Below are 26676 nucleotides of genomic sequence, written 5' to 3'. Positions count from 1 at the left end.
TTGGATGGTTGTCACTTTCATGGCATGTTGGAGTTATAGTTGATTCCATCGATCTTATCTCCATTCGCGTCTCTACTGGTTCTGGTTGCAGGCTTATGCTCAAATATAGCCCAAGCCTACATCTTATGACTGCTTATGACAAACTTAGAAATCAGATCTAGCATTGTTGATCATGAAATGCCCAGTTGTATGTGCACTGAAGAGGCTTTTTCCCTCTTTGTTTAGTACTTTGACCAGCAATTCTGCTTTGATTTCAACCATAATATGTGTTGGTCATCTAAATCTTTGCAAGAATCACGATCATATGATGATCGAGCCAACATTAAGAGAAGGTGTGTGTTCGCATTAGTTTATAGGCTTTTGCCATTCCTACTATGCTCTTACACTTCAAATATTTTATCGCTTGGTTTGGATCAAATTTATATCGGACTGCAGGTACGTAAAGGTAACGTTTCTGATAGGCTAATGTTTGTGGGCCATGGCCACGCCTTCACCGAACTGTGGGCCTAGGTCGTGACCCTTCCCACGAGCAGTCCGAACCCCACCCAACTCCTCACTACCCACTCTCCTCGTCCGACAGGTGACGGTGGCTCCCACCCTCCATGTCGGAAAATAACCCCTGCCTTTCCGTGGTTTTCGTCCATCGCCTTCCCACCGAGGAATAAATAAGAAATGAACAAAAAAAAATCCACGCAGGACTAAATTACCATTCGTTCAATATAGTGGGCCCCTGCCGGCCTTCCAATCATAAATTATTCCTACCAATACGCAAGTCGCACGACACGGCCCGTTTTCCACGTCTTGGTGAGTGGCTTTGCGAGCCAGTTGATACCTCCTCGCCCTTCTTTTCCGGTTGGTAGTAGAACAGCGGTCCCCACCACCAACAGTGCAACAAAACTACTGGTAGTGCAACAAAACTACTGTAACGAGCCCAACACACGACTTCATGAAATGTAAATCCGTTAGCTATATTTTCTATCTATGTGTATCCAAAATTGAGATAATGAACACACGATCCGATTGAAACGGATCAATAGACGACGCGGTGGCATTCCGGTAAATTTCGGCCGGTCGCTTGTCACTATCATCTAATTTCTGTCTGGTATCTCGATGCTCGGATGAATCCCAAGTTCCAAGTCCTTGGCCAGAGGGCGGAAGAGGGCAGACGAGACGGAGGAGGAACTCCTGACACCGCGTCGCCCGCGAGCGCCGCTCCCACCGTCTTCGGTCGATCTCTCTCCTCCTCGGTCTTGGGTCCTCGTGGAATGCTCCATCGCCGCAGCCGCCGCGTCCGCAGCATCGCGCGATGAGAGGGGCGGCTAAGAAGGCGGCGTCGGAGGAGCTGGAGCGGCGCAGCCAGTACCTGAGCTCGCTCGTCCAGCGGACGAAGATCATGGGCGACAACGCCGCCGCTGCCGCCGATCACGACAAGAAGGAGGTGGTGGAGTCGACAGCGGCCAAGCCGGAGAGACGGGAGCAGCTCCGCCAGTGGTCCCAGCAGCGGATGCAGGAGAAGGAGGTGGTGGAGGAGAGCCGGGAGAAGAAGAAAGGCGTCGGAGATGGAGATCGCTGTGTTGGCGACGTTCGCGATCCGCCCCAGGGGCAGCAGCAGCAGCAGCAGAAAGAGGAGGAGATGAACGTGAAGGTCAGGGCTGCCGACATGTCGCTTGCGTTGCAGAAGCATGCGTTCCGGTGCGCCCGCGAGACGCTGACATCCATGCCTAAGCTCGAGAGCAAGCGGCTCGCCCTCGCCCTCAAAAAGGCACGCCCCCGTCCCTCGATGCCTTCTTTCCCGTATCGAAGTAGTGGATCTATTAGAATTATTTATTTCTCTTTCTTAAAATGGGCTTTGGTTCCGCTTCGTTCTGCTTTTAGTGTTAGACATTTCTCGATCGCGCCGAAGCGGCTTACATTGATTTTTCATCTCAAACAAATCTTGAACATCTTCTTTTTGATCTTCAAGTAGGCTAAAGACTCTTTGTTCTTCTCACGGTCTCTTGTAGATTCCTGACAGTCATGTTTTCACCTAATCATTCAAATCATATATGTTGGTCTACCTGTATCGTTGTGGTTTAATATCTCAATCAAGGAATCGAAAGTAGGGTGGAGCCAAGTATGCCCAATTCAGATATTTTGTGGTCATTCCTAGCTAAAAGGTTGAGGAAGTTCCTTGATTGAATAAGTCAAACTGATTAAATGACTCAAGGAACACAGAATGGATGCAAAACAGAGACCCTTTGGATAAACGCTACTTCTATTTGATAGTTGACTAGTTACAATGGAAAATGAATCCGTAAGACTTTTACCGGTAGAACACAGAAGGGTTTATCTGAATGAAGTGCTGATCCTTGGTTTAGTTGTTCATATCCATTTTGTTCAATCACATTACAGGCATTTTAATTATTTTTTTCTAATTATTGGATGCATAACCTGACTTTTTGTCTTCGCACCTAGGATCTCTTTCGTAATTGGTTGGAAGTCAATTGTAATGCATATGTCTTGTCAAAGTTTGTGCATCCCATTTACAATCCAAAATCCCCATCTTTGTGTTTGATTTGGACTAAACTCATCTTTGGTGGTGAACCTGCCCTTTCTGTTCAAGGGCCCCAGTTTTCTTGGAATGATTTAATGATCAAGATTAGTCGACTTCTCAAAGAAAATTACCTCTATCATCCTTCCTACTTTTGCTTATTTCTGTCACTCTTGCTGGAATTTTAATCTGGCTATAGTGATGTTCCTGTTTGAAGCTCAAATTTCCCTTAATTTGTTTGGTTTCTCTACAAAAATTCGCCGGCAAGATTGTGATCCACTTGCTAACATTAGGTTTTCTGATTGTTTTAATAATCAGTATTTATCGATTTGAGTAAGGACATTATCAGAGAATATGGTCCAGAACCAGCCGGTATTTAACTTTTTAATATTTTCTTTGGTTGACACCCAGACAGTATGGGTCTACACTGATACTGTACTAGTCCAGTAGAATACTGAAACTGGTACTGAATCGAGATTTAAAACCTTTCTTTCAGGTTTGTCTTCTGATCAATCAGTTGGAAGCAAATTTTGATCTTCATATGTATGACATGTGACCCCTCTCTTGGACTTGAAGGACGTGACCATGAAAATTGTGGTGTGATTTGAAATGTTATAAGTTATAGAAGTTGTCAACAATAAGACATTAAAGCAATCATCAAGCTTCCAGCCAGATATTGCAATGAAGGTGTGAGTTGTGGGCATAGCATCTCAATATATGGGTTTACTTTCACCTAACATGACACTTGATTTCAGTATGTTAACTACAAATATGAGTAGTGGCCATCTATAAGCACAATCTGATAAACCCAACAATTCTACTATTTGATTATTTTTTTCATTTTTTAGCAACACTACAAGCTTTGTTTAATTGAACACCTACTGAAATTGTTGTATCCTTAGATTGTCTAGAAAATTTTGAGGGTTCCTCTTTTGGCTTAGAAGCAAGAAGCCTCCATACATGTCGGTCTTGAACTCCAAAGCTGCTGTATATAAGTTCCTATTTTTATAATGCAACATTTCCTTTGCATATCTTGTTGGTCAAATTATAGATTAATTTGGCCATTGTGTTACACATCTGTTATTAGTTTCTTTGTATTTTATAATTTAGCAAGCATGTTGTATTTTCGTTAGACTTATAATTAGAGGGCTTTGATGTATAGTGCAGTAATGGTGATAGACATCAAATTTGATGATTGTAGTGAAAAGATTAACAGCATTGTCTCCTTTATTTCACATGGACAGTTAAATCTTATGGTTCATGGTAGATAATCTGAGACACCCAACAATGACATCATTGAGATGGTCAAAGTAGAAGCAACTAACTTTGATGGTAGACAGGAACCAAAAGCTTTAATTGATTGGTGTGGATGACTATTTTAATTGGTATGACATGTCAGAAGGCCGTCAAGTATAATTTGCCAAAATGAAACTCATGGGCCAAGCCAAACTCCTTTCGATCAATGTTGAAAGACAACCTCAATGTTCAAGTCAAGATCCAACAAAATACTGGGATGCAATAAAAGAAAAAGATAGAAGTATATCCTAGTGTTCAAGAGATTGCTTGTCAAACCATATTACGATCTTGAACTGGATTAAAGAATGAAAGTAGAAAAGTGTTAATCTCACATGGCCTACGTATATAAAGCTCACATGTCTATGAGGTTTGGTCCTCAAGCCGGAGAGTTAATCTCATGTGGAATCACTGAAAATGATAGGCCTTGAAGAATTACACTGCAATCACTATAACTTGATTTAGCGATTAAACTTGTGAATGTTGCTAAGATAATAAAGGAAAAGCCATTGCTGTAGATTATTTAAACAAAGCAGCGGCACTGTTTGTTGCTTTAACTACCACAAGTCAGATATTTTGCACGTGAATGTCCATCGAGAGCCTTCATATAGGAAATGATTTTGAAGATGAAGACATAGTCTAGGAAGAGTTAGATCACGTTCCTAAATAAATTGCTAGTGATGAAGATCACTTAGCTGATGAAAACAGTGTTGAACCACTTACTATCATGAAATGCATCTTAACCATGCCTAACGACAAGGGATAACCCATCTAGTGGTGGAGACTGATTCATACAACTTAGTGGAGATCATTAACAAAGATAAAGATCCACCCTGGAAGCTTTTCAACTTGTGCAAGGACATTCAAATTCTGTCTGAGAAGTTTGAAGCAGTCATCTTCAAATATATCTTCAGAGAAGCAAACAGTGCAGCAAACTGGATTGTGTGGTTTGCTAGGACATTCATGTCCACCTTTTTGGTGGTAAGAAATCTTCCTCCTGATTTGTGTAATGTTGTTACCTCTGATGCAGAGGGTTCTGTTCACTTCAGATGTCTGAGATTGTAATCTTCTTTTTTTGGAAAAAAAAAACCACGCCTAACATAGAGGATGATTACAGAATTATCAATATTTTTTACATATATATCAAAGTAGATGATAAGAGTTGTAAGATGATCATTGATGAGGTAATAGTACAAATGTTGTATCTAGGGGGCTTCATGAGACCTTACAAAACTAATTGTTTCATGGTCCCACCACGGTCACCTCGGACCAGCTAAATAAGCCAATGATAACCTACTAGCACATTAATCAAAAACCCTTAACATGCCTCAAAAGGAAATTTGGAAGGATAGATTACCTACTTGGGTGTATTGACAAGATGGCACTTCATCCTAGAAGTGACTACAGTTTTATCGACTTTGTTAGACTTTGAATCATCTTTTAGGCCATGGGAATAGGGAGGTGGAATTTGACTTTGGACTAGAGACCTGGAACATGATGTACATAGGAGAATGTTTGGATGAGTTAATTGTCGATGTGTAATCCTTAGAAGTACACGTCCAATATATAGTGTGTTCATTCAAAAATGTTTCAAGGGATTTGCTTTAAAGGTTTTAAATGAAAAGAAAAACAAAGAACAAAAAGGTCCATAGTTGTTGAGAAAAATTGTTCACACCTTACAGAAAGATCATCTGATGTTTTATTTTCTGTTTGCAGGAATTCGACTCAACATATGGTCCAGCTTGGCACTGTATAGTTGGAACAAGCTTTGGGTCCTACGTCACGCATTCCCTGGGAGGTTTCTTGTACTTCTCCATCGATAAGGTCTACATTCTCCTTTTCAGGACAGCTGTCGAGCCAGTAGATCGTTGAAGATCATATTTCAATCAATTATTTAGTAGTTCTTAGTGAGTATAGATGCTTGAGACGTTGTAGCAGCAGACATGCAGAAAATGATCCTGTAAAATTGTAATGCATATGAAGACATGTAAGCATTGCCTGTTCCCCTTTTGTGTCTGTTTAAATCACTACTGTTGATGTTTTTCTTGAGATTCAACACTTGCTAAAGGCATCTCCCATATCAGGTTAATGCAGGTTCAGATTTCTGTTCACTCTTGGCCTTGGTATTTCATTTCACAGCTTCATGAAATCCTTAATTATCTTCACCTTGTGCCTGTCCAGTTTGTGATCTTGCTGCTCAATTTTTAGCTTTATATCCTTTGAATCTTTTTATATCCCATCTATTTGAAGTTAATTTTGAAGTCAAATGTAATTTCTGTTTCTTATAATTATAGATTATCTTATGTAGTTATATAGGATTAGCATGATTTAAGTAACATTGTGATCTTTATACTTGTAAATATAAAATATTTAATTTTAATTCTCCTCGTATAAAAAGTAGCATTGTGAATGAAATGGATAAAAAAATAATTTCATATAAATTTTTGGCTTTAGCAAGAATGCATTGGTGCAAACTTTACGATCACCTTTTTGTATTCTTTTGGATTTCTAATCATCGATTAATACTTAGGTGACGTCAATTTATCATATATTTATTTTCATAAAAATAAATATAATCTTAATTTTTATATGATATCATGTATGTGTATTCTCTTTGTGTCTATGCACTTGTCAATATTAATCTAGTCCCGACGGATGAAGAATTGCTAGGCGTGGTTGGTGACCTATGTTGATGTTCTCATCTTAGTCTAGGGAATGTCATGTTTTTGCTCTTCTCCCTTATTCTGGGCAATCGATTGTTGGTGATATCACGTGTTGCCATCGGACTTATTGTCGCTCTTATCATTATTCTGTCACGAACTTAGCTGGTTTTGTCTAGATCATGTGGCACCCTTGTATGTTCGTCCGCAAAAGTCAACCTCCTATGACCTCTTAGAACCTACAAAAGAAAAAAAGTGGATTAGTAAAAATGTTTCACTCAAGATCCATAAACAACCATTGTACCAAACACTTTATAGACAATATAAATTATAGTTATAGATTTCACAAACTCTAAACGGTTACACAATAAAGGGTCCAATATGATCCACTATAGATCGAAATGCCCACAAGTGCTCACATAACACAATATTCGTTTATAAGTCTAAATGGCCACCAAAGCTAACCAAAATGAGACTGCCAAGCTTACGACCAGCCCCCTCCATATTGTGGAAAGTATGAACAAAATTGAAAAACATGAACATACATAAACATTACATCAAACATCTCATTTATGATTTTGTCCATGATATTCTCTCCCATTTATTCCTTCAACGTCCTTGTTGAAGCTTTTGTAGATACTACATCTCCTCGCTTTTGCTTAATTTTTAATCTTCCGCTCTAACTGCAATGTGTCTCTTGGTTCTCAATTGCTCTTCATCATTGTTGTTGAGTAGTTGAACTTTAATTCGCCATATTGCATCAACTTACCAATGACTCTTACTTTAGTGTGGGGTCAGTTAAGTTGTGTTGATCCTTGTTGGTTCTTGCATATCTTTCAGATGAAAGAAAAGACTTCCTTGTTATGTGTCAATCTTTCAAACACATTATGCCGCTTAAACTAGGTAGATACCTATTGGAGCTTTAAATAGCATCACCTAACAAACTTTAAAGCTTTTTGGGGTCCTTCCGCAAAATTTGTCCATCGATTCTTCTTCTACTTAGTTGTCACTTCCACTTTCGATTGATATTCTATTGGGAAATAACGGAGAAAATATACTCTTAGTAGCATTGATTACCATTGGTAAGAATTTGATAACTATTATCTTCTATTAAGTTTCTTCGAAAGTTATTTGAACTTATATAGAGCTCCTCTATTGGATAAATAAGAGAATGTAGGTATCCAGTTTCGCTTATTCTCTTAAGAGTTGAGAAGACAAAGATTACTCAACTTCGCATGCCTCATCGAGGGTTGTGCTCTATGCATCGATATGATTATTAGCCTTCATTTGTTTTTTACTCACACTTTTGAATTACTCGAAGTGTTTGCATTCCTTGCGTTGAGTTAACTATTATGATTCGTCTTTTCATTACCATCAAACTTTTAGAATGCAAGAAGTTTTGCCCAAAAAGAGCAAAATTTTCACCCTAACTTGAAGTAAGTCTCCACTAGTTTTGGTCACCTCTGGGATTTTACCATCTTTTCCATCATATCTGTCTTCTACTTCTCTAAGTAGCAAAGGTATAATATCATGCACTGCTTATTTTGTTCCTTGGTTGAGCCCTTTTACATCGACCCGAAGTCCTCTACTTTCGATTATATTAATAAGAAGCTCGTTGATACTGATCTTATGAAGTTCCCTAGCTTCTACCCTTCAGCCTTATCTCAATACTTGAAGTTTGTCTTTGCATTCTCTACCTCCTTAGCCCCTTTCATGACCAATGCTCTCTCTTCATGAGAGTAAGGGATTGATGACTCTATTAAAGTCTCGCTTCCATGGTACCATAGCGTTGCTATGCTCATGGTCATACTATCCATCACCTTGCATCTATGTCCTTTTCTTTGCGATCAAATAGATTCGCTTTCCGTGGCCTCGTGACACTCTTCTAAGTCCACTTTCATTTTAACCAATGCTTGGTTTTAGTAGCTAAGTCCCTCTGGACTCATCGTTGCTTCCTCACTCAAGCTCGCAATGATTTTATTCTCTTTAGCTTCCTTGATAGCAATGTTCACTTACTCAACCTTGTGCTCTAACTTACTAGGCTCCCTTAAGCGAATATGAGCTTTGGACCAATCCAACTCTCTAATTGCTCCAATCATATCTCTTATATGATCAAGTCCCCCTATAAGTCAAGCTCCCAACGTGCCACTTATACTAAGACCAAGATCAAGAGGGGTTTCCTAACCTAATCCCTTCTATGCTAAATTACTAACTAGAGACTTATGAGTACAAATAAGTGATAAAAAAAAAAGATAAACCTCAAATATGAGTTTTTATATCTGATAACGAAATGCATAAAATATCTTGTTAGATATTAGACTTAATGTGTATTACTTATCCACTTATGCCACACATGCCCAGCTCTTCTCGAACTTATTTGCTATCATTGAGGCGTCCGATTCCATCTCCCCAACATTAACGTCAACACAAACACCAAAATCTTCCTGCGCTACCAAAGCTGAAGCAACATCAACTCCGAAGTGCACGAGAAACGATTCCATGCTTTTGTTGCTCATCGTGTCCACACCACATCAAAGACATCGCCCTCCTGAAGCTCCAAACTCTACACTCTTTAAATCTATCAGCTCGGCATAATGAAGAGAATATAATTTAGCAGCAACTCTCGGAAGCGAGAAATGGATCATCTCCGGCGGACAGATACTAACAGAAGCCTCGAGAGCCTTCTCGACCAGGAACATCCGGCAGCCAACCGGGAGATTGCGCCGCCCCAGATGGTGGTGTACCCCGGCCATGGACTAGAATTCCAGAACCTGTCCTACAGTATCATGAAGCAGCAGAAGAAAGGTGGTGTCTGGATCAAAAACGAGGCTTACCTACTCAACGACCTCTCCGGACAAGCCCTCCGAGGCCAGGTCACCGCCATATTAGGCCCCAGCGGTGCCGGTAAGTCGACGTTCCTCGACGCCTTGGCCGGCAGGATTGCTCGGGGGAGCCTCGAAGGGTCCGTCAGCATCGACGGAAGGCCGGTTAGTATCAAAATGCTGTCCTTGCTGCCGACAGGAATGGCATGGATTGGACAATGATGCATAGCAATTGGTTTGAGCAGGTGACCACCAGCTACATGAAGAGGGTCTCGTCGTACGTGATGCAAGATGACCAGCTCTTCCCCATGCTGACGGTGGTCGAGACGCTCACGTTCGCTGCGGAACTCAGGCTTCCTCCCTCTGTTTCCAAGTCTGAGAAGAGGAAGAGGGTGTGGGAGCTACTTGATCAGCTTGGTTTGCAGGTCGGTCAATTCAACCCATTGTCCAACTCATGTTTCTCCTGTTGACTTATATCGTGATGGGTGATGCATATATAGACGGCTGCGCACACTTACATCGGGGATGAAGGGAGGCGCGGCGTGTCAGGGGGTGAGCGTCGGCGGGTGTCGATCGGGGTCGACATCATACACAAGCCATCTCTGCTGTTCCTGGATGAACCCACATCAGGTCTGGACTCCTCCAGTGCTTACAGTGTGGTGGAGAAGGTGAAGAAAATCGCAAAAGAAGGGAGCATTGTGCTGATGACAATCCATCAGCCATCTTTCAGAATTCAGATGCTTCTTGATCGGATTATTGTCCTTGCAAGGTGAGCATGGAATCTTACCATCGAGTAAATGCATAAGCTGGAATTCTCAATACTAGTTGGACAGCAGAAAGAGTGAATTATATTCATAGATTTGAGTATGGCACAATGTGTTGTGACTCTGTTTCAGGGGAAGATTGATCTACCTCGGCAACCCTACTGCTCTTCCAGAACACCTTTCGGGATTCGGCCGACAGGTTCCCGAAGGCGAGAACAGCATCGAACATCTTTTGGACGTCATCAAGGAGTATGACGAATCCACTCTTGGACTCGAGCCATTGGTACTTTACCAGCGTGATGGCCGCAAGCCCAACCAAGCTGCAAGAACCCCAATCCCGAAGACTCCCAAGACCCCACGAGCGCCATTCCATAAATCCACCACTCGCATCCCCCCTCGGATCACACTCCACAGCGGTCAATTATCAGACGGCGCCTCTACGCCAGGAGTGAATCCGAACATGTTCGAGCCGTACGATGATGACGACGACGAAGACTTCGACAAATCTCGAGAAAGGAAGAAGATAGCACAGACGCCCTTCCGCAGTGGAGGAAGCAACCCGAGATTAGCCTCGCATTTCTACAAAGACTTCTCGGTCTGGCTGTACCGTGGCGTCACCAACACCCCTCGACGGCAACCAAACTGGACTCCAGCTCTGACACCTGGCCGCACCCCTGCCAAGACCCCTGTCTCGAGCTACTACACTACCGCCCGCCCACGGACACCACATGATGCTTCTCCTATTCCTCCTCCGACGACCCCAGTCTTCATCAGTGCGCCACCGTCATCTATTGACCCCGACGACCCTGAACCACTGGACGGCTACGAGGAGGGAGCAGAGTACGCCAACCCGTGGATACGCGAAGTATTGGTCCTCTCGCACCGCAACGCGCTCAACGTGGTCCGCACTCCCGAGCTCTTCCTGTCTCGCGAGATCGTGCTCACCGTCATGGCGGTAATCCTGTCCACGCTCTTCCACCGTCTCAACGGCGACGACTTCACGACCATCAACCGCCTACTCAACTTCTACATCTTCGCAGTCTGCCTCGTCTTCTTCTCCTCCAACGACGCCGTGCCCACATTCATTCAAGAGCGCTTCATATTCATCCGCGAGACGTCCTACAACGCCTACCGCGCCTCGTCCTATGTCGTCTCCACTCTACTGGTTTACCTGCCTTTTTTCGCCGCCCAGGGATTCACCTTCGCCATCATCACGAAGCTGATGCTGAGACTCAAGAGCAGCCTGCTGTACTTCTGGATAATCCTGTACGCATCGCTTATTACGACGAACGCGTACGTGATGCTCGTCAGCGCGCTGGTGCCAAGCTACATCACGGGCTACGCAGTGGTGATCGCAACCACCGCGCTTTTCTTCCTGATGTGCGGCTTCTTCTTGAAGCAGTCGAGAATTCCAGTCTATTGGCGGTGGCTGCACTACATCTCGGCGATCAAGTACCCCTTCGAGGCGTTGCTGACGAACGAGTTCAAAGGAGATCGGTGCTACTCTGGGAGCTTCAGTGACCTCTCGCCGGGCCCGCTGGGCAATATCAGCTTTAGCGACCTTCACAGGCATCTGAAAGTTGACTGCCCGTTGATCGGGGAGGACGTGCTGTCGACCATGGACATACATTTCGAGAACGTGTGGGCCGACGTCGCCATACTTCTTGCGTGGGGTGTGCTCTATAGGTTCTTCTTCTACGTGGTGCTGAGGTTCTACTCCAATAATGAGAGGAAGTGAAGCTCTACAGTCCTACTAATTTCTTCAAGATCATGGAAGGAATTCTAATAAAACCAAATCTACATCGAAGTCTCAACTGGTGGGGGAGGAACATTGTATAAGCCTCAAACTAGAGATGCTTCATGTGATACCAAGATAAGATAGAAAGACAAAAGCCAGTGTTACCTTCAATTTATAGTTTCATATATTATGTTGGGTTTGTAGATTATTTGATGCAGCAATAAATACAAAATTAGTACCGTGTCATCGGCGAGGCCCATCGCGCGCTTCTGATGGGGGAAGCGAGAAGCCGAGCCTTGTCGCCATGGTGATTGGGTACGTTGAAGAAGATTTCCTGTACGGGGACGCACGCAGTGGGTAGAAGAGACGTGAAAGCGAGCCTTTATATATATATATATATATATATATATATATATATATATATATATATAATCACACCCACAAACGTTATAATATGAATACGATTGATGGGACGAGTTGTTCAAGTCACCACGCGAAATAAAAGCTTCCCATCACTGCTGCTTCTCAAAATCTCACCGTACATTCATGTGAGGTGACACGTGGGTGTACCATAAGTACCGAGGAATACTGAAACCCAACATCCCATGTGAGGCTTAAGATGGTAGTACTAGCCTTGATCAGGAAGCATCTCCACAACAATGGAGAACCTTTCGCATCAAGGCATTGCTTGCTTGCATCGTGGTGGATGCTGTCAAGTGTCCTTTGCCTACACATGCAAGTTGATGATCCATATTATTATATGAACCTCAACTTGGAAGACCTCGTCGGCACATGCACCATTTGCTTCCAGTTTGCCCTCTAGTTTAGTCCACATCGAACAAGACCTGTCGCTACCTCATCGTCTTTATTTCCTTGCTTCTCCTGATCTATCGAAGCCAAGCGAGAAGCAGGGCGAGGAAGAAGACATGGGCAATGCTTTGGGTGGGAGGAAGAAGGCTGCCAAGATCATGAAGATAGATGGCACCACGTTCAAGGTGAAGCCTCCGGCTCAGGCGATTACCGTGCTCCGAGACCACCCGGGCCACGTCCTCCTCGAATCCGACGAGGTCAAGCGCCTCTCCCTCCGGGCCAGGCCGCTTGACCCGGATGCGCAGCTCCAACGAGGGAAACTCTACTTTCTCGTTGAGCTCACCCAGCTCCGGGGCCGAGGAGCGCCACGGAGGGCCTGGTCCGGGCAGCTCCAGGTGGGCGCCAAGGAACGGCTGGAGAGCCTCAGGCTCACCCGCCGCTCGATGTCGGATCTGTCGCTCGCCGGTAGGTGCTCGGTGGACGTCGAGGAGGCCAAGGATGGGGCGGTCCGCCTTCGGGTGAGGCTGCCCAAGGTTCAAGTGGAGAAGCTGATGCAGGACAGCAGGGACGCTGCGGAGGCCGCCAACAAGATCATGCAGCTGTGTGTGGAGAAGGACGGCGTTCAACAGAAATTGCTGCAACCGACGGCCGATCGCCGAAAGGAGGTACTCCATCTCCCTCTTCCTAGGAGCCTTTGCTTGCCCTCTGCTGCACCTCTTAGTTAAGCACTCTTTTCCTTTCTCCAAGAAAAAGAATGCAGTCTTCCATTTCCTGTTAAATATCTCACACCCGACATGAATGCTGTTACGGTAAGTAACTTTTTTAGCCGTGGCCTCGGGGCGTCGCGGCTCGGTTCGGGTCCGAAAGACGGTGATCTCCCTGGGGGCGTCCCTCGGGGTCTCCCGGCGGCCGAGCTCGGTGGTTCGGGTAGGGAGGTCGGTTCGGCAAGTCGGGTCGGCGGTTCGGGTCAACAGTTCGGGTCGGGAGGCAGCTCCGCCGCAGCTTCGGGAAGAGGCGACACCGTCTCGCACCTGCACACAGGTCGGGCCGGGAGCTTGGTCCGACCCCTCCGACGATCAAATTAGAGAAAGATGTGGAGGGGATAGTGGATGAGGCAGAAGAAGAGCCTTTGAGTGTTTTGTGTCTGAGTGAGTTCCTCTCCCCTTTTTGTTCAGGGCTTCGGGGTATTTATAGAGGAGGTTTGATGTTACCTGACGTAGCTGTCTGCAGGGCAGGACTGTACCTTTGGTGGCGTCTGACATTGCCACTGGGGCTACGTGGGAGATCGGGAGATCGCAGGGTATGGGTGAGCTTCAACCGTTACCTGCTTCTGTCTCGTCCGACTGTGTTGGGTCTGCCATTTTTTGTCATATCATATGCCCCCCCCCGAAAGGAGCTATGCGTCGGTTCTTGCATGCAGGGGATCCGATGCATGGCTTTTTACTTCAGGTGGGCTGGTCATGCATATCCGAGGCGTATGACGTAGGCGGGCTAGCCGCGCGGACGTGTCTCGTGCAACATGGGGCCGAGGTGCGCAACTCAGTCAGGAAGCCGAGTAGGGTTGGACTCGGGGCCAATGGAGCCGATGAGGGCTGAGGAGCACAGCGTAGGCGGGGTGACCGCGCAGGTGTGGTCCCGGGATGGCGTAGAGCCGAGGGTCGAGGAGCACAATGCAGGCGGGTTGGCCGCGCAGGTGTGGTCTCGGGAGGCGTAAAGCCGAGGGTCGAGGAGCACAACGCCGGCGGGGTGACCGCGCAGGTGTGATCTCGAGAGGCGTAGAGCCGAGGGCCGAGGAGCACAACGCAGGCGGGGTGACCGCGCAGGTGTGATCTCGGGAGGCGTAGAGCCGAGGGCCGAGGAGCACAACGCCGGCGGGGTGACCGCGCAGGTGTGGTCTCAGGATGGCGTAGAGCCGAGGGCCGAGGAGCACAACGCAGGCGGTTTGGCCGCGCAGGTGTGGTCTCGGGAGGCGTAAAGCCGAGGGTCGAGGAGCACAATGCCGGCGGGGTGACCGCGTAGGTGCGATCTCGAGAGGCGTAGAGCCGAGGGTCGAGGAGCACAACGCCGGCGGGGTGACCACGCAGGTGTGATCTCGAGAGGCGTAGAGCCGAGGGTCGAGGAGCACAACGCCGGCGGGGTGACCGCGCAGGTGTGATCTCGAGAGGCTTAGAGCCGAGGGCCGAGGAGCACAACGCAGGCGGGGTGACCGCGCAGGGGTGATCTCGGGAGGCGTAGAGCCGAGGGCCGAGGAGCACAACGCAGGCGGGGTGACCGCGCAGGTGTGGTCTCGGGATGGCGTAGAGCCGAGGGCCGAGGAGCACAACGCAGGCGGGTTGGCCGCGCAGGTGTGGTCTCGGGATGGCGTAGAGCCGAGGGCCGAGGAGCACAACGCAGGCGGGGTGACCGCGCAGGTGTGTTCTCGGGTGGCGTAAAGCCGAAGAGCCGTGGAGCACGACGCAGGCGGGTTGACCGCGAAGGCGTGGTCTCGGGTGGCGTGAAGCCGAAGAGCCGAGGAGCACGACGCAGGCGGGTTGGCCGCGCTGGTGTGGTCTCGGGATGGCGTAGAGCCGAGGGTCGAGGAGCACAACGCAGGCGGGGTGACCGCGCAGGTGTGGTCTCGGGATGGCGTAAAGCCGAGGGCCGAGGAGCACAACGCAGGCGGGGTGACCGCGCAGGTGTGGTCTCGGGATGGCGTAGAGCCGAAGAGCCGAGGAACACGACGCAGGCGGGGTGACCGTGCAGGTGTGTTCTCGGGTGGCGTAAAGCCGAAGAGCCGTGGAGCACGACGCAGGCGGGTTGACCGCGCAGGCGTGGTCTCGGGTGGCGTGAAGCCGAAGAGCCGAGGAGCATGACGCAGGCGGGTTGGCCGCGCTGGTGTGGTCTCGGGATGGCGTAGAGCCGAAGGCCGAGGAGCACAACGCAGGCGAGGTGACCGCGCAGGTGTGGTCTCGGGATGGCGTAGAGCCGAGGGCCGAGGAGCACAACGCAGGCGGGGTGACCGCGCAGGTGTGGTCTCGGGATTGCGTAGAGCCGAAGAGCCGAGGAACACGACGCAGGCGGGGTGACCGCGCATGTGTGTTCTGAGGTGGCGTAAAGCCGAAGAGCCGTGGAGCACGACGCAGGCGGGTTGACCGCGCAGGCGTGGTCTCGGGTGGCGTGAAGCCGAAGAGCCGAGGAGCACGACGCAGGCGGGTTGGCCGCGCTGGTGTGGTCTCGGGATGGCGTAGAGCCGAGGGCCGAGGAGCACAACGCAGGCGGGGTGACCGCGCAGGTGTGGTCTCGGGATGGCGTAGAGCCGAGGGCCGAGGAGCACAACGCAGGCGGGGTGACCGCGCAGGTGTGGTCTCGGGATGGCGTAGAGCCGAAGAGCCGAGGAACACGACGCAGGCGGGGTGACCGCGCAGGTGTGGTCTCGGGATGGTACGGAGCTAAAGGGGGTGTCCTCAAGCATTAAGCGACCGAGGAGGCCTCGGGCATTATGCGACCGAGGTGGCGGCCTCGGGCATTACGCGACCGAGGTGGTGGCCTCGGCAAGCATGGAGCCGAGGCACTCTGCGCAGGCAGGCTGCGGCCGAGGGATGTAACCCAGGTGGGCAAGGTAGTGGATATGGCCGAGGAGTTCGGCGCGGGCAGGCTGGTCGTGCAGACGTGTCTCGGGGTTTATGGAGCCGAGGGGCACGACGCGGGCGTACTGGCGGCACTGGTCTGTCTCGGGAACATGGAGCCAAGGAGCACGACGTAGGCGGCTGGCGGTGCAGGTGTGGTCTCGGGCATTACGCGACCGAGGAGCACGACGCAGGCGGGCAGACCGCGCAGGCGTGGTCGCAAGGGCCATGCGATCGAGTAGCACGATCAGATGGGCAGGACGCGAGGACGTGGACTCGGGCACCACGCGGCCGAGGAACACGACAGGCGGTCGGGCCGCGCCGAGGTGGGTCTCGACAGAGATTGGCCGAGGTGCTCGGTGCGGTCAGGCTGCGACCGAGGGACACCGCTCAGGCGGGCAGGCCGCGCTGAGGTGGGATTTCGGCAGAGAGTTGCCGAGGTGCTCGGTGCAGGCAGGCTGCGACCGAGGTACACCGCTCAGGCGGGCAGGTCGCGCTGAGGTGGGATTTCGGCAGAGAGTTGCCAAGGTGCTCGGTGCAGGCAGGCTGCGACCGTGGTGGTGGGCTTGGCAAGCATGGAGCTGAGGGGTTCGGCGCAGGCAAGCCGCGGTCGAGGGGCGTGAACCAGGTGGATAGGGCCGTGGAGCTCGGCGCGGGCAGGTTGGCCGCGCAGACGTGTCTCGGGGTTTATGAAGCCGAGGGGCACGACGCGGGCGTACTGGCGACACTGGTCTGTCTCGGGAACATGGAGCCAAGGAGCACGACGCAGGCGGCTGGCGGCGCAGGTGTGGTCTCGGGCATTACGCGACCGAGGAGCACGACGCTGGCGGGCAAACCGCGCAGGCGTGGTCGCAAGGGCCATGCGGCCGAGTAGCACGACGCAGGCGGGCAGGACGCGAGGACGTGGACTCGGGCACCATGCAGCCGAGGTACACGATAGAGGCGGACAGGCCGCGCCGAGGTAGATCTCGGCAGTGATTGGCCGAGGTGCTCGGTGCAGGCAGGCTGCGACCGAGGGACACCGCTCAGGCGGGCAGGCCGCGCTGAGGTGGGATTTCGGCAGAGAGTTGCCGAGGTGCTCGGTGCAGGCAGGCTGTGACCGAGGTAGTGGGCTGCTTGCTGCGCATGAGGCCGAGTGGCCAAGGCAGCGTGCTGGCTGCACACGGGGCCGAGGGGCCGAGGCAGCGTGCTGCTTGCTGCGCATGAGGCCGAGGAGCCGAGGCAGCGAGGCTGCTAGGCAGCGTGCTACTTGCTGCGCATGAGGCCGAGTGGCCAAGGCAGCGAGGCAACAAGGCAGTGTGCTGGCTGCGCATAAGGCCGAGTGGCCGAGGCTGCTTGCTGGCTGCGCACGAGGCCGAGTGGCCGAGGCAGCAAGGCAGCGTGCTACTTGCTGTGCATGAGGCCGAGTGGCCGAGGCAGCGAGGCAGCAAGGCAGTGTGCTGGCTGCGCATGAGGCCGAGTGGCCGAGGCAGTGAGGCTGCTTGCTGGCTGCGCATGAGGCCGAGTGACCGAGGCAGCGAGGCAGCTTGCTGCGTATGAGGCCGAGTGGCCGAGGCAGCGTGTTACTTGCTGCGCATGAGGCCGAGTGGCCGAGGCAGCGAGCAAGGCAGTGTGCTGGCTGCGCATGAGGCCGAGGAGCCGAGGCAGCGTGCAGCGTGTTGGCTGCACATGGGGCCGAAGGGTCAAGGCAGCGGGCTGCACCGTCAGCCGAGCAGCTGACGCGGGCTGGCCGCGCATGGGGCCGAGGTAGAATGTTGTGCCGTTAGCCGAAGAGCTGACGCGGGGTGGCCGCGTCTGGGGCCGAGGCAGCGAGGCTGCTTGCTGGCTGCGCGTGAGGCCGAGGAGCCGAGACAGCGAGGCAGCAGCGTGTTGGAGTGAACAGAGCTTACCTTAACAGGGTTCTTGGGGGAGAAGAAGGACGACCTCCAGTTGTTGATGAGGCCTTCATCAATGATGACGAAGCCTTCGATGTAGTCGAACCTTTCGCTCCGGTGGGCGCTGTGGAGCGAGACTAGGAGCTCCTGGTCTCTGGTGAAGGCCGCGAAGTCGGAGTACAGTACTCGGATCCATCTCACCCCGTGAGGAGCTGTCTCCAGTGCAATCCGGGCTCTGATGATGATCCCAAATTGTCCCTGACCACCGAGAACTCCATGGAACAGTTCTGAGTTCTGCTCTTCTGAGCATGTTATCAGCTCGCCCTTGCCTGTGACCATATCGAGCTCGTGGGCATTGCTGATCTGAGGTCCGTGGTGAAAGGTTTGCCCGCTTACGCCGGCGTTGGAGAGAGTGCTGCCGACCGACAAGTAGAGGTAGTCGGTCCACGACTTGGGCGCGAGGCCGTCGTTGGCTAGCGTCCAGTTCAACACATCGACCTGGAGATCACCCCCCGAGGCGTCGACATAGTACTCGCCCGTGGACGGCGAGCACGTCGGCTCCGGGCGGGGCGCGATCCGGCCGCGACTCATCTGGACCACGACGCCGTCCGGCGAGAGCGTCTGGCCCTTGATCGAGTGGCTGTGTCCCCTGGCGGAGACCGGCAACTAGCGGGCCGCGCGCGTGGGATCGAGGGGCCGACGCGGGCGGAGGCGCGCGGGGGCCGAGCCGCGCGCGTGGGGGCCGAGGAGCCGGGACGCGCGGGCTGGCCGCGTGCGTGGGGCCGACGCAGGCGAGGCGCGCGAGGCCGAGCCGCGCGCGTGGGGCTGGTCGCGCACGGGCGGATTGGCCGCGCGCGTGGGGCCGACGCAGGCGAGGCGCGCGGGGCCGAGCCGCGCGCGGTTGGATTGGCCGCGCGCGTGGGGGCTGAGAAGCCGAGACGCGCGGGCTGGCCGCGCGAGTGGGGCCGATGCGGGCGGATTGGCCGATGCGCTCGGGCTGGTCGCGCGCGTGGGGCCGATGCGGGCGGATTGGCCGACGCGCTCGGGCTGGTCGCACGCGTGGGGCCGGGGGGTCGAGGAGCCGAGACCAGCCGCAGAGGTCGCTGCTGCTAGTGCAGGTCGACTGCAGTGGAGCAACCAAGGAGAAGACTAACGTACCGTCATTCCGGGCCCTCCTTCTAGCACCATTCTGTTACGATAAGTAACTTTTTTAGCCGTGGCCTCGGGGTCGTCACGGCTCGGTTCGGGTCCGGAAGGCGGTGATCTCCGTGGGGGCGTCCCTCAGGGTCTCCCGGCGGCCGAGCTCGGTGGTTCGGGTCGGGAGGTCGGTTCGGCAAGTCGAGTCGGCGGTTCGGGTCGGGAGGCAGCTCCGCCGCAGCTTCGAGAAGAGGCGACACCGTCTCACACCTGCACACAGGTCGGGCCGGGAGCTCGGCCCGACCCCTTCGACGATCAAGTTAGAGAAAGATGTGGAGGGGATAGTGGATGAGGCAGAAGAAGAGCCTCTGAGTGTTTTGTGTCTGAGTGAGTTCCTCTCCCCTTTTTGTTCAGGGCTTCGGGGTATTTATAGAGGAGGTTTGATGTTACCTGACGTAGCTGTCTGCAGGGTAGGACTGTACCTTTGGTGGCGTCTGACATTGCCACTGGGGCTACGTGGGAGACCAGGAGATCGCAGGGTATGAGTGAGCTTCAACCGTTACCTGCTTCTGTCTCGTCCGGCTGTGCTGGGTCTGTCATTTTTTGTCATATCAAATGCATCGGGTGGAATCTTCCAGAACACCTTTCGGGATTCGGCCGACAGGTTCCCGAAGGCGAGAACAGCATCGAACATCTTTTGGACGTCATCAAGGAGTATGACGAATCCACTCTTGGACTCGAGCCATTGGTACTTTACCAGCGTGATGGCCGCAAGCCCAACCAAGCTGCAAGAACCCCAATCCCGAAGACTCCCAAGACCCCACGAGCGCCATTCCATAAATCCACCACTCGCATCCCCCCTCGGATCACACTCCACAGCGGTCAATTATCAGACGGCGCCTCTACGCCAGGAGTGAATCCGAACATGTTCGAGCCGTACGATGATGACGACGACGAAGACTTCGACAAATCTCGAGAAAGGAAGAAGATAGCACAGACGCCCTTCCGCAGTGGAGGAAGCAACCCGAGATTAGCCTCGCATTTCTACAAAGACTTCTCGGTCTGGCTGTACCGTGGCGTCACCAACACCCCTCGACGGCAACCAAACTGGACTCCAGCTCTGACACCTGGCCGCACCCCTGCCAAGACCCCTGTCTCGAGCTACTACACTACCGCCCGCCCACGGACACCACATGATGCTTCTCCTATTCCTCCTCCGACGACCCCAGTCTTCATCAGTGCGCCACCGTCATCTATTGACCCCGACGACCCTGAACCACTGGACGGCTACGAGGAGGGAGCAGAGTACGCCAACCCGTGGATACGCGAAGTATTGGTCCTCTCGCACCGCAACGCGCTCAACGTGGTCCGCACTCCCGAGCTCTTCCTGTCTCGCGAGATCGTGCTCACCGTCATGGCGGTAATCCTGTCCACGCTCTTCCACCGTCTCAACGGCGACGACTTCACGACCATCAACCGCCTACTCAACTTCTACATCTTCGCAGTCTGCCTCGTCTTCTTCTCCTCCAACGACGCCGTGCCCACATTCATTCAAGAGCGCTTCATATTCATCCGCGAGACGTCCTACAACGCCTACCGCGCCTCGTCCTATGTCGTCTCCACTCTACTGGTTTACCTGCCTTTTTTCGCCGCCCAGGGATTCACCTTCGCCATCATCACGAAGCTGATGCTGAGACTCAAGAGCAGCCTGCTGTACTTCTGGATAATCCTGTACGCATCGCTTATTACGACGAACGCGTACGTGATGCTCGTCAGCGCGCTGGTGCCAAGCTACATCACGGGCTACGCAGTGGTGATCGCAACCACCGCGCTTTTCTTCCTGATGTGCGGCTTCTTCTTGAAGCAGTCGAGAATTCCAGTCTATTGGCGGTGGCTGCACTACATCTCGGCGATCAAGTACCCCTTCGAGGCGTTGCTGACGAACGAGTTCAAAGGAGATCGGTGCTACTCTGGGAGCTTCAGTGACCTCTCGCCGGGCCCGCTGGGCAATATCAGCTTTAGCGACCTTCACAGGCATCTGAAAGTTGACTGCCCGTTGATCGGGGAGGACGTGCTGTCGACCATGGACATACATTTCGAGAACGTGTGGGCCGACGTCGCCATACTTCTTGCGTGGGGTGTGCTCTATAGGTTCTTCTTCTACGTGGTGCTGAGGTTCTACTCCAATAATGAGAGGAAGTGAAGCTCTACAGTCCTACTAATTTCTTCAAGATCATGGAAGGAATTCTAATAAAACCAAATCTACATCGAAGTCTCAACTGGTGGGGGAGGAACATTGTATAAGCCTCAAACTAGAGATGCTTCATGTGATACCAAGATAAGATAGAAAGACAAAAGCCAGTGTTACCTTCAATTTATAGTTTCATATATTATGTTGGGTTTGTAGATTATTTGATGCAGCAATAAATACAAAATTAGTCCCGTGTCATCGGCGAGGCCCATCGCGCGCTTTCGATGGGGGAAGAGAGAAGCCGAGCCTTGTCGCCATGGTGATTGGGTACGTTGAAGAAGATTTCCTGTACGGGTACGCACGCAGTTGGTAGAAGAGACGTGAAAGCGAGCCCACAAACGTTATAATATGAATACGATTGATGGGTCGAGTTGTTCAAGTCACCACGCGAAATAAAAGCTTCCCATCACTGGTGCTTCTCAAAATCTCACCGTACATTCATGTGAGGTGACACGTGGGTGTACCATAAGTACCGAGGAATACTCAAACCCAACATCCCATGTGAGGCTTAAGATGGTAGTACGAGCCTTGATGAGGAAGCATCTCCATAACAATGGAGAACCTTTCGATCAAGGCATTGCTTGCTTGCATCGTGGTGGATGCTGTCAAGTGTCCTTTGCCTACACATGCAACTTGATGATCCATATTATTATATGAACCTCAACTTGGAAGACCTCGTCGGCACATGCACCATTTGCTTCCAGTTTGCCCTCTAGTTTAGTCCACATCGAACAAGACCTGTCGCTACCTCATCGTCTTTATTTCCTTGCTTCTCCTGATCTATCGAAGCCAAGCGAGAAGCAGGGCGAGGAAGAAGACATGGGCAATGCTTTGGGTGGGAGGAAGAAGGCTGCCAAGATCATGAAGATAGATGGCACCACGTTCAAGGTGAAGCCTCCGGCTCAGGCGATTACCGTGCTCCGAGACCACCCGGGCCACGCCCTCCTCGAATCCGACGAGGTCAAGCGCCTCTCCCTCCGGGCCAGGCCGCTTGACCCGGATGCGCAGCTCCAACGAGGGAAACTCTACTTTCTCGTTGAGCTCACCCAGCTCCGGGGCCGAGGAGCGCCACGGAGGGCCTGGTCCGGGCAGCTCCAGGTGGGCGCCAAGGAACGGCTGGAGAGCCTCAGGCTCACCCGCCGCTCGATGTCGGATCTGTCGCTCGCCGGTAGGTGCTCGGTGGACGTCGAGGAGGCCAAGGATGGGGCGGTCCGCCTTCGGGTGAGGCTGCCCAAGGTTCAAGTGGAGAAGCTGATGCAGGACAGCAGGGACGCTGCGGAGGCCGCCAACAAGATCATGCAGCTGTGTGTGGAGAAGGACGGCGTTCAACAGAAATTGCTGCAACCGACGGCCGATCGCCGAAAGGAGGTACTCCATCTCCCTCTTCCTAGGAGCCTTTGCTTGCCCTCTGCTGCACCTCTTAGTTAAGCACTCTTTTCCTTTCTCCAAGAAAAAGAATGCAGTCTTCCATTTCCTGTTAAATATCTCACACCCGACATGAATGCATCGGGTGGAATCCACTGCTCTGCAGATGCAGAGCACAAGAACTACCATTTTGAGCTGTTTTTAATCTGCTGATTTGTGTTTCCATCATCAATCAACTCCTGCAGAAACGAACGAGGTTCGTCGTCACACCAGATGAGATCATCGTATAATTAGCTCTGCCGTGCTTCTTCCATGGGTGATGTTTAGGCCACGGAGCGAGCCCAAGGAACAACAATGCGGCAGTCATGTAGTCGAGGTTGCGGGTTGAGCATGAGAAGCTGCTGGTTGCTTCCTATTTTACCCGGCCATGGAAGCTTCTTATTATCTATCTTCTTTCGTAGATGGAATGGAATCTCTGATGGGTTCTTCCCATGTGATGATCGAGTCATGGCTTCGTTGCTACCAGCAAATAATCTCTGTCAAACATGAGTTCTCTCTTCTCTACCGTTTTACTCACAATCTCAACCCTTCTCCCTGAGGACCAAAGAGAATATACTGTCCAGGTCCAACATGTAGTTGTTTTCGCATGGAAACTGTGGTCCGTCTCTAACATGCTCTACGTTGGTACTTTTGATTGATGAATACAAAAATAATTAGCAGTTGGCGTTATCTCCGTTCGAACGGGAAGGGAAAGGAAGGGAAGAGGAAAAGAAGGAAGATGAGGAGTACCATAGAGGACGGGAAGGAGAAACTGTCCTCCTCTCGTCCTTTTTGGGTCTCACCTGTAAACGAACCATGGCTGTTTAAAGTCACGTATAAGCGTTATAGATATCATTTGATCTAATGATTTTTTTTCTTCAATTTTTTTATTAAAAAAATTATTGAAGAGAGAGGAAGAAAATTTAATAATAGAAAAATAAAAAAATAAATTAAAAAAACCATAATCTATTTCCTCTTTTTTTTTTATATAGACATCGAGTTTAAGAAAGAAAAATAAAACAAAAATAAGGAAAAAGATCATATATAATCTTTAAACATAATAAACATTCTTGATTTGATTTAGAAAATAATATTCTTTATTTAGAAAAATAATATATTTCATCAAGAAGAAGCTTTCTTATAGAATGGAATCCTCAACCAGATTCAAGACTTATCTCTTTCCTTTTTCCTTATAATATTTAATTACATATATTATTGTCCACTACCTTTTGTTTAGCTTTTACTTTCTCTATTATGCATAATATTGCGTAATCTATATAAAATTATGCTATCATGTGACAACATAAATAAAAGATAAATTATGGATCATGTTATATGCATCTTTCTAATTTTCCATTATGTGATACTCTTTTGGACTCATTGGATCTCTGATGATTTGCTGGCCAAAATTGGGCCTTGAAAGGAAATCTGGGCCACAAGAGAAGAAGTAGGGCTTCATGATTACCCACAACATTAATAATCACTCTAATATATAAAATCATTAATGACATAAATAAGAGATCAATCATTATCTAAGATTCAAAATATTTATAAATAACCATTGTTTCTTCATAAAATAAATTTTGAGTCTCTCTGCTGCCTAATTCAATCACTTTAATCAATCTACACATTCATATTACCTCACTACAGTACCATTAACATGAGTTTGATGGCAGGTTCTTACCACTGGATGACACAAAGGCATGAAGTCACCCAAACAAGCATGCATGTTTTAGATCTGGTCAAACAAAGGGTAATGGGGCACAGAGGAGAGAGACCAAAGGGGGAGGAGGGGATGAATCGCAAAGCTGCAAAAGGACGTAAACCGAAGATTAGAGCAGACTAAAGCCACTCATGTCCTGTTCTTCATCTCCTGTCATGTTCTCAGATTCCTTTTCAGTGATGCATGATGATGTGTGTATTAGACTCACTTCCCATTGACGGTGCTCGATCCGTCTATTATTGGGCCTAATAAAGACGTCATTGGAGGGTGTCATCCGGTTATTATCTATCTGACTTTGCTCATGTGGCCATTGCTTTGTATTGAATAAGAATGTATGATAGTGATACCATTTAATAGATTTGTAAGTTGCAATCATCTGCAACTGATTTGAATTTAGTTATTTTCGGTGGGCAACCATGATTAAATCCCATTTTATGGGAAAAATGATATGTTATTATCTATGTTTTTGTCCAAGAAAATAATAAAAAATTCAGCTAAAAAATAAAACATTCCCCAAACAATAAGTGATAAAAGCTTTTAGTATGCTTCAACTTTATCCGCAATGAAATTAATTTTTTATTATATAAAAAAAATAAAATATAAGAAACAAAATCTTAATTTTAAGTATAAAAACTTAAAATATATTTCTCAACATTTCTAGATATATTAGAGAAAAAATAATTTATTGGTGATAAAAAAAAATATGAATGATGTCTTGGTCAGTCCAACATGGTCCAAACTCGTGTACACTGGAGTGGTCCGAAGTACTTCTAAAGTATAAATATCAAACTCTCGATGTGTTACCTATACGAAATCAAGATCAGGAGATATTTTTCGATCCGATCTCTGCGACACCCAAGTTAAAACTTCGTAGTGTGTGTGAACGCAAGTAGTCAACAAAAATATCCTTCTCGTTACAGTAAAGATAGAATGTTTATAAAATATTTGCTAGGTAGCTGAATAGTGATGGCTTCTTTAAGAAAGATATTTAGAATCTAAATGTAAAGAAAATATTCCATTCTGATATGATGTTGAGATGATGAATGAGTTGACCAATACACAGTGGATTTTGCCATGCTGGCATCCTTCATGGCTCCCAATTTCATGTGTTTGTATTTTATTGGGGATAAAGAAGAGGTACAAAATGACGACAAAATATGATCAGAAAAGATCAAAGAGATTGAAGGACTGGTGTGCACAAAGGATCACAGCCATGGCCTTCTCTCTCCGGTAGACAAGCTAATAATACAGAATATGAATCCGGAAAGCAAGCTGCGAGTATTCAATCAATATCTAACTGGTTGGAGGCCACTAATTAGTTTGGAAGAAGTGAAGTCAAAACTCAGATTTGCAAATGACTGTTCAGCACAAACATGGAATTATCTGCTTCAAATATAGTCTTTATCTCGCAGAAAATTATTGTCAGAACTCATGAAGATGATCAGAAAACTCTCCAAGTAACTAAAGCAAAAAAAGGTGGAGAAAAGTTTGCTGCAACACATTCTTCACAAGGCTGTTTGTCCCGAACTCCAAGCAGGCAGTCTTGTATCATGGTATATGCAAGAAGAAGAAGAGAAAGAGACTCTAATCCATTGCCAAGAATCGAATACTACTGAAGCTATCATGAAGCAGTTTACTGACCACAACCTTGTGGAAATTGCAGGTTTTTAAAGGAGTTGGGATGTTCTCAAGTCTTTCCTTTCTCAATATTTTTCTCATGCATTTGGTTGCTTCCCACTCATTGTGTAGTTGAATTGTTATTGTTTGTAGGGATGTTTAATTGATGGCTCTTATTATAATAAAAAATAAAGATCATGAATAAAATAGAAGTGGATGATCAATCATCCCTTTTCATTACTAGGCTTCAATGACTATGAATTGAACTCCAAACTGGTCCCAACAAACAAAGTAGGAATATTCATAGAATGTGGCATAATATACCATAAATCTTAGAATTACATTCTTGGAATTAGATAATGTAAAAAAATCTTGATCAACTACTCTTAAACAAGAAAACAATCTTAATGGGAAGGAATTTACCTAATGACAAGGAGAGATGGGAATA

General features: G+C 49.1%; 3 protein-coding genes across 5 annotated transcripts; all 3 read left to right on the top strand.

Annotated features, from left to right (window-relative positions):
* The first annotated feature begins 1102 nt into the window (after positions 1–1102).
* On the top strand, positions 1103–5934 carry LOC135648393 (uncharacterized). Its single transcript, XM_065166050.1, has 2 exons — positions 1103–1762; positions 5540–5934. The coding sequence occupies exons 1-2, from the start codon at positions 1307–1309 to the stop codon at positions 5693–5695; spliced, it is 612 nt and encodes a 203-aa protein (XP_065022122.1). The 5' UTR covers positions 1103–1306; the 3' UTR covers positions 5696–5934.
* A 3185-nt stretch (positions 5935–9119) lies between these two features.
* LOC135649116 (ABC transporter G family member STR-like) lies at positions 9120–12038 on the top strand. The gene is made up of 4 exons (XM_065167226.1): positions 9120–9470; positions 9551–9730; positions 9806–10074; positions 10202–12038. The coding sequence occupies exons 1-4, from the start codon at positions 9120–9122 to the stop codon at positions 11805–11807; spliced, it is 2406 nt and encodes an 801-aa protein (XP_065023298.1). The 3' UTR covers positions 11808–12038.
* Positions 12039–12517: 479 nt separating this feature from the next.
* LOC135649679 (ABC transporter G family member STR-like) lies at positions 12518–23570 on the top strand. 3 transcript variants are annotated; one of them, XM_065168313.1, is made up of 3 exons: positions 12551–13282; positions 22274–22852; positions 23095–23570. In XM_065168313.1, exons 1-3 carry the CDS (start codon positions 12734–12736, stop codon positions 23137–23139), a joined length of 1173 nt encoding a protein of 390 aa, XP_065024385.1. In that variant the 5' UTR covers positions 12551–12733; the 3' UTR covers positions 23140–23570. The 3 variants fall into 3 exon arrangements, with proteins under 3 accessions (XP_065024386.1, XP_065024384.1, XP_065024385.1); XM_065168314.1 differs by lacking the exon at positions 23095–23570 and having other exon boundaries at positions 12518–13282; positions 20891–22303; XM_065168312.1 differs by lacking the exon at positions 23095–23570 and having other exon boundaries at positions 12545–13282; positions 22274–22966.
* The last annotated feature ends 3106 nt before the right edge of the window (positions 23571–26676 follow it).

Source organism: Musa acuminata, chromosome BXJ3-9, assembly GCF_036884655.1.
Source record: "Musa acuminata AAA Group cultivar baxijiao chromosome BXJ3-9, Cavendish_Baxijiao_AAA, whole genome shotgun sequence".
In the NCBI taxonomy this organism is placed as follows: Eukaryota; Viridiplantae; Streptophyta; class Magnoliopsida; order Zingiberales; family Musaceae; genus Musa; species Musa acuminata.
Note: the sequence above shows the minus strand (reverse complement) of the source record. Positions and strands in the feature narration are given on the sequence as shown.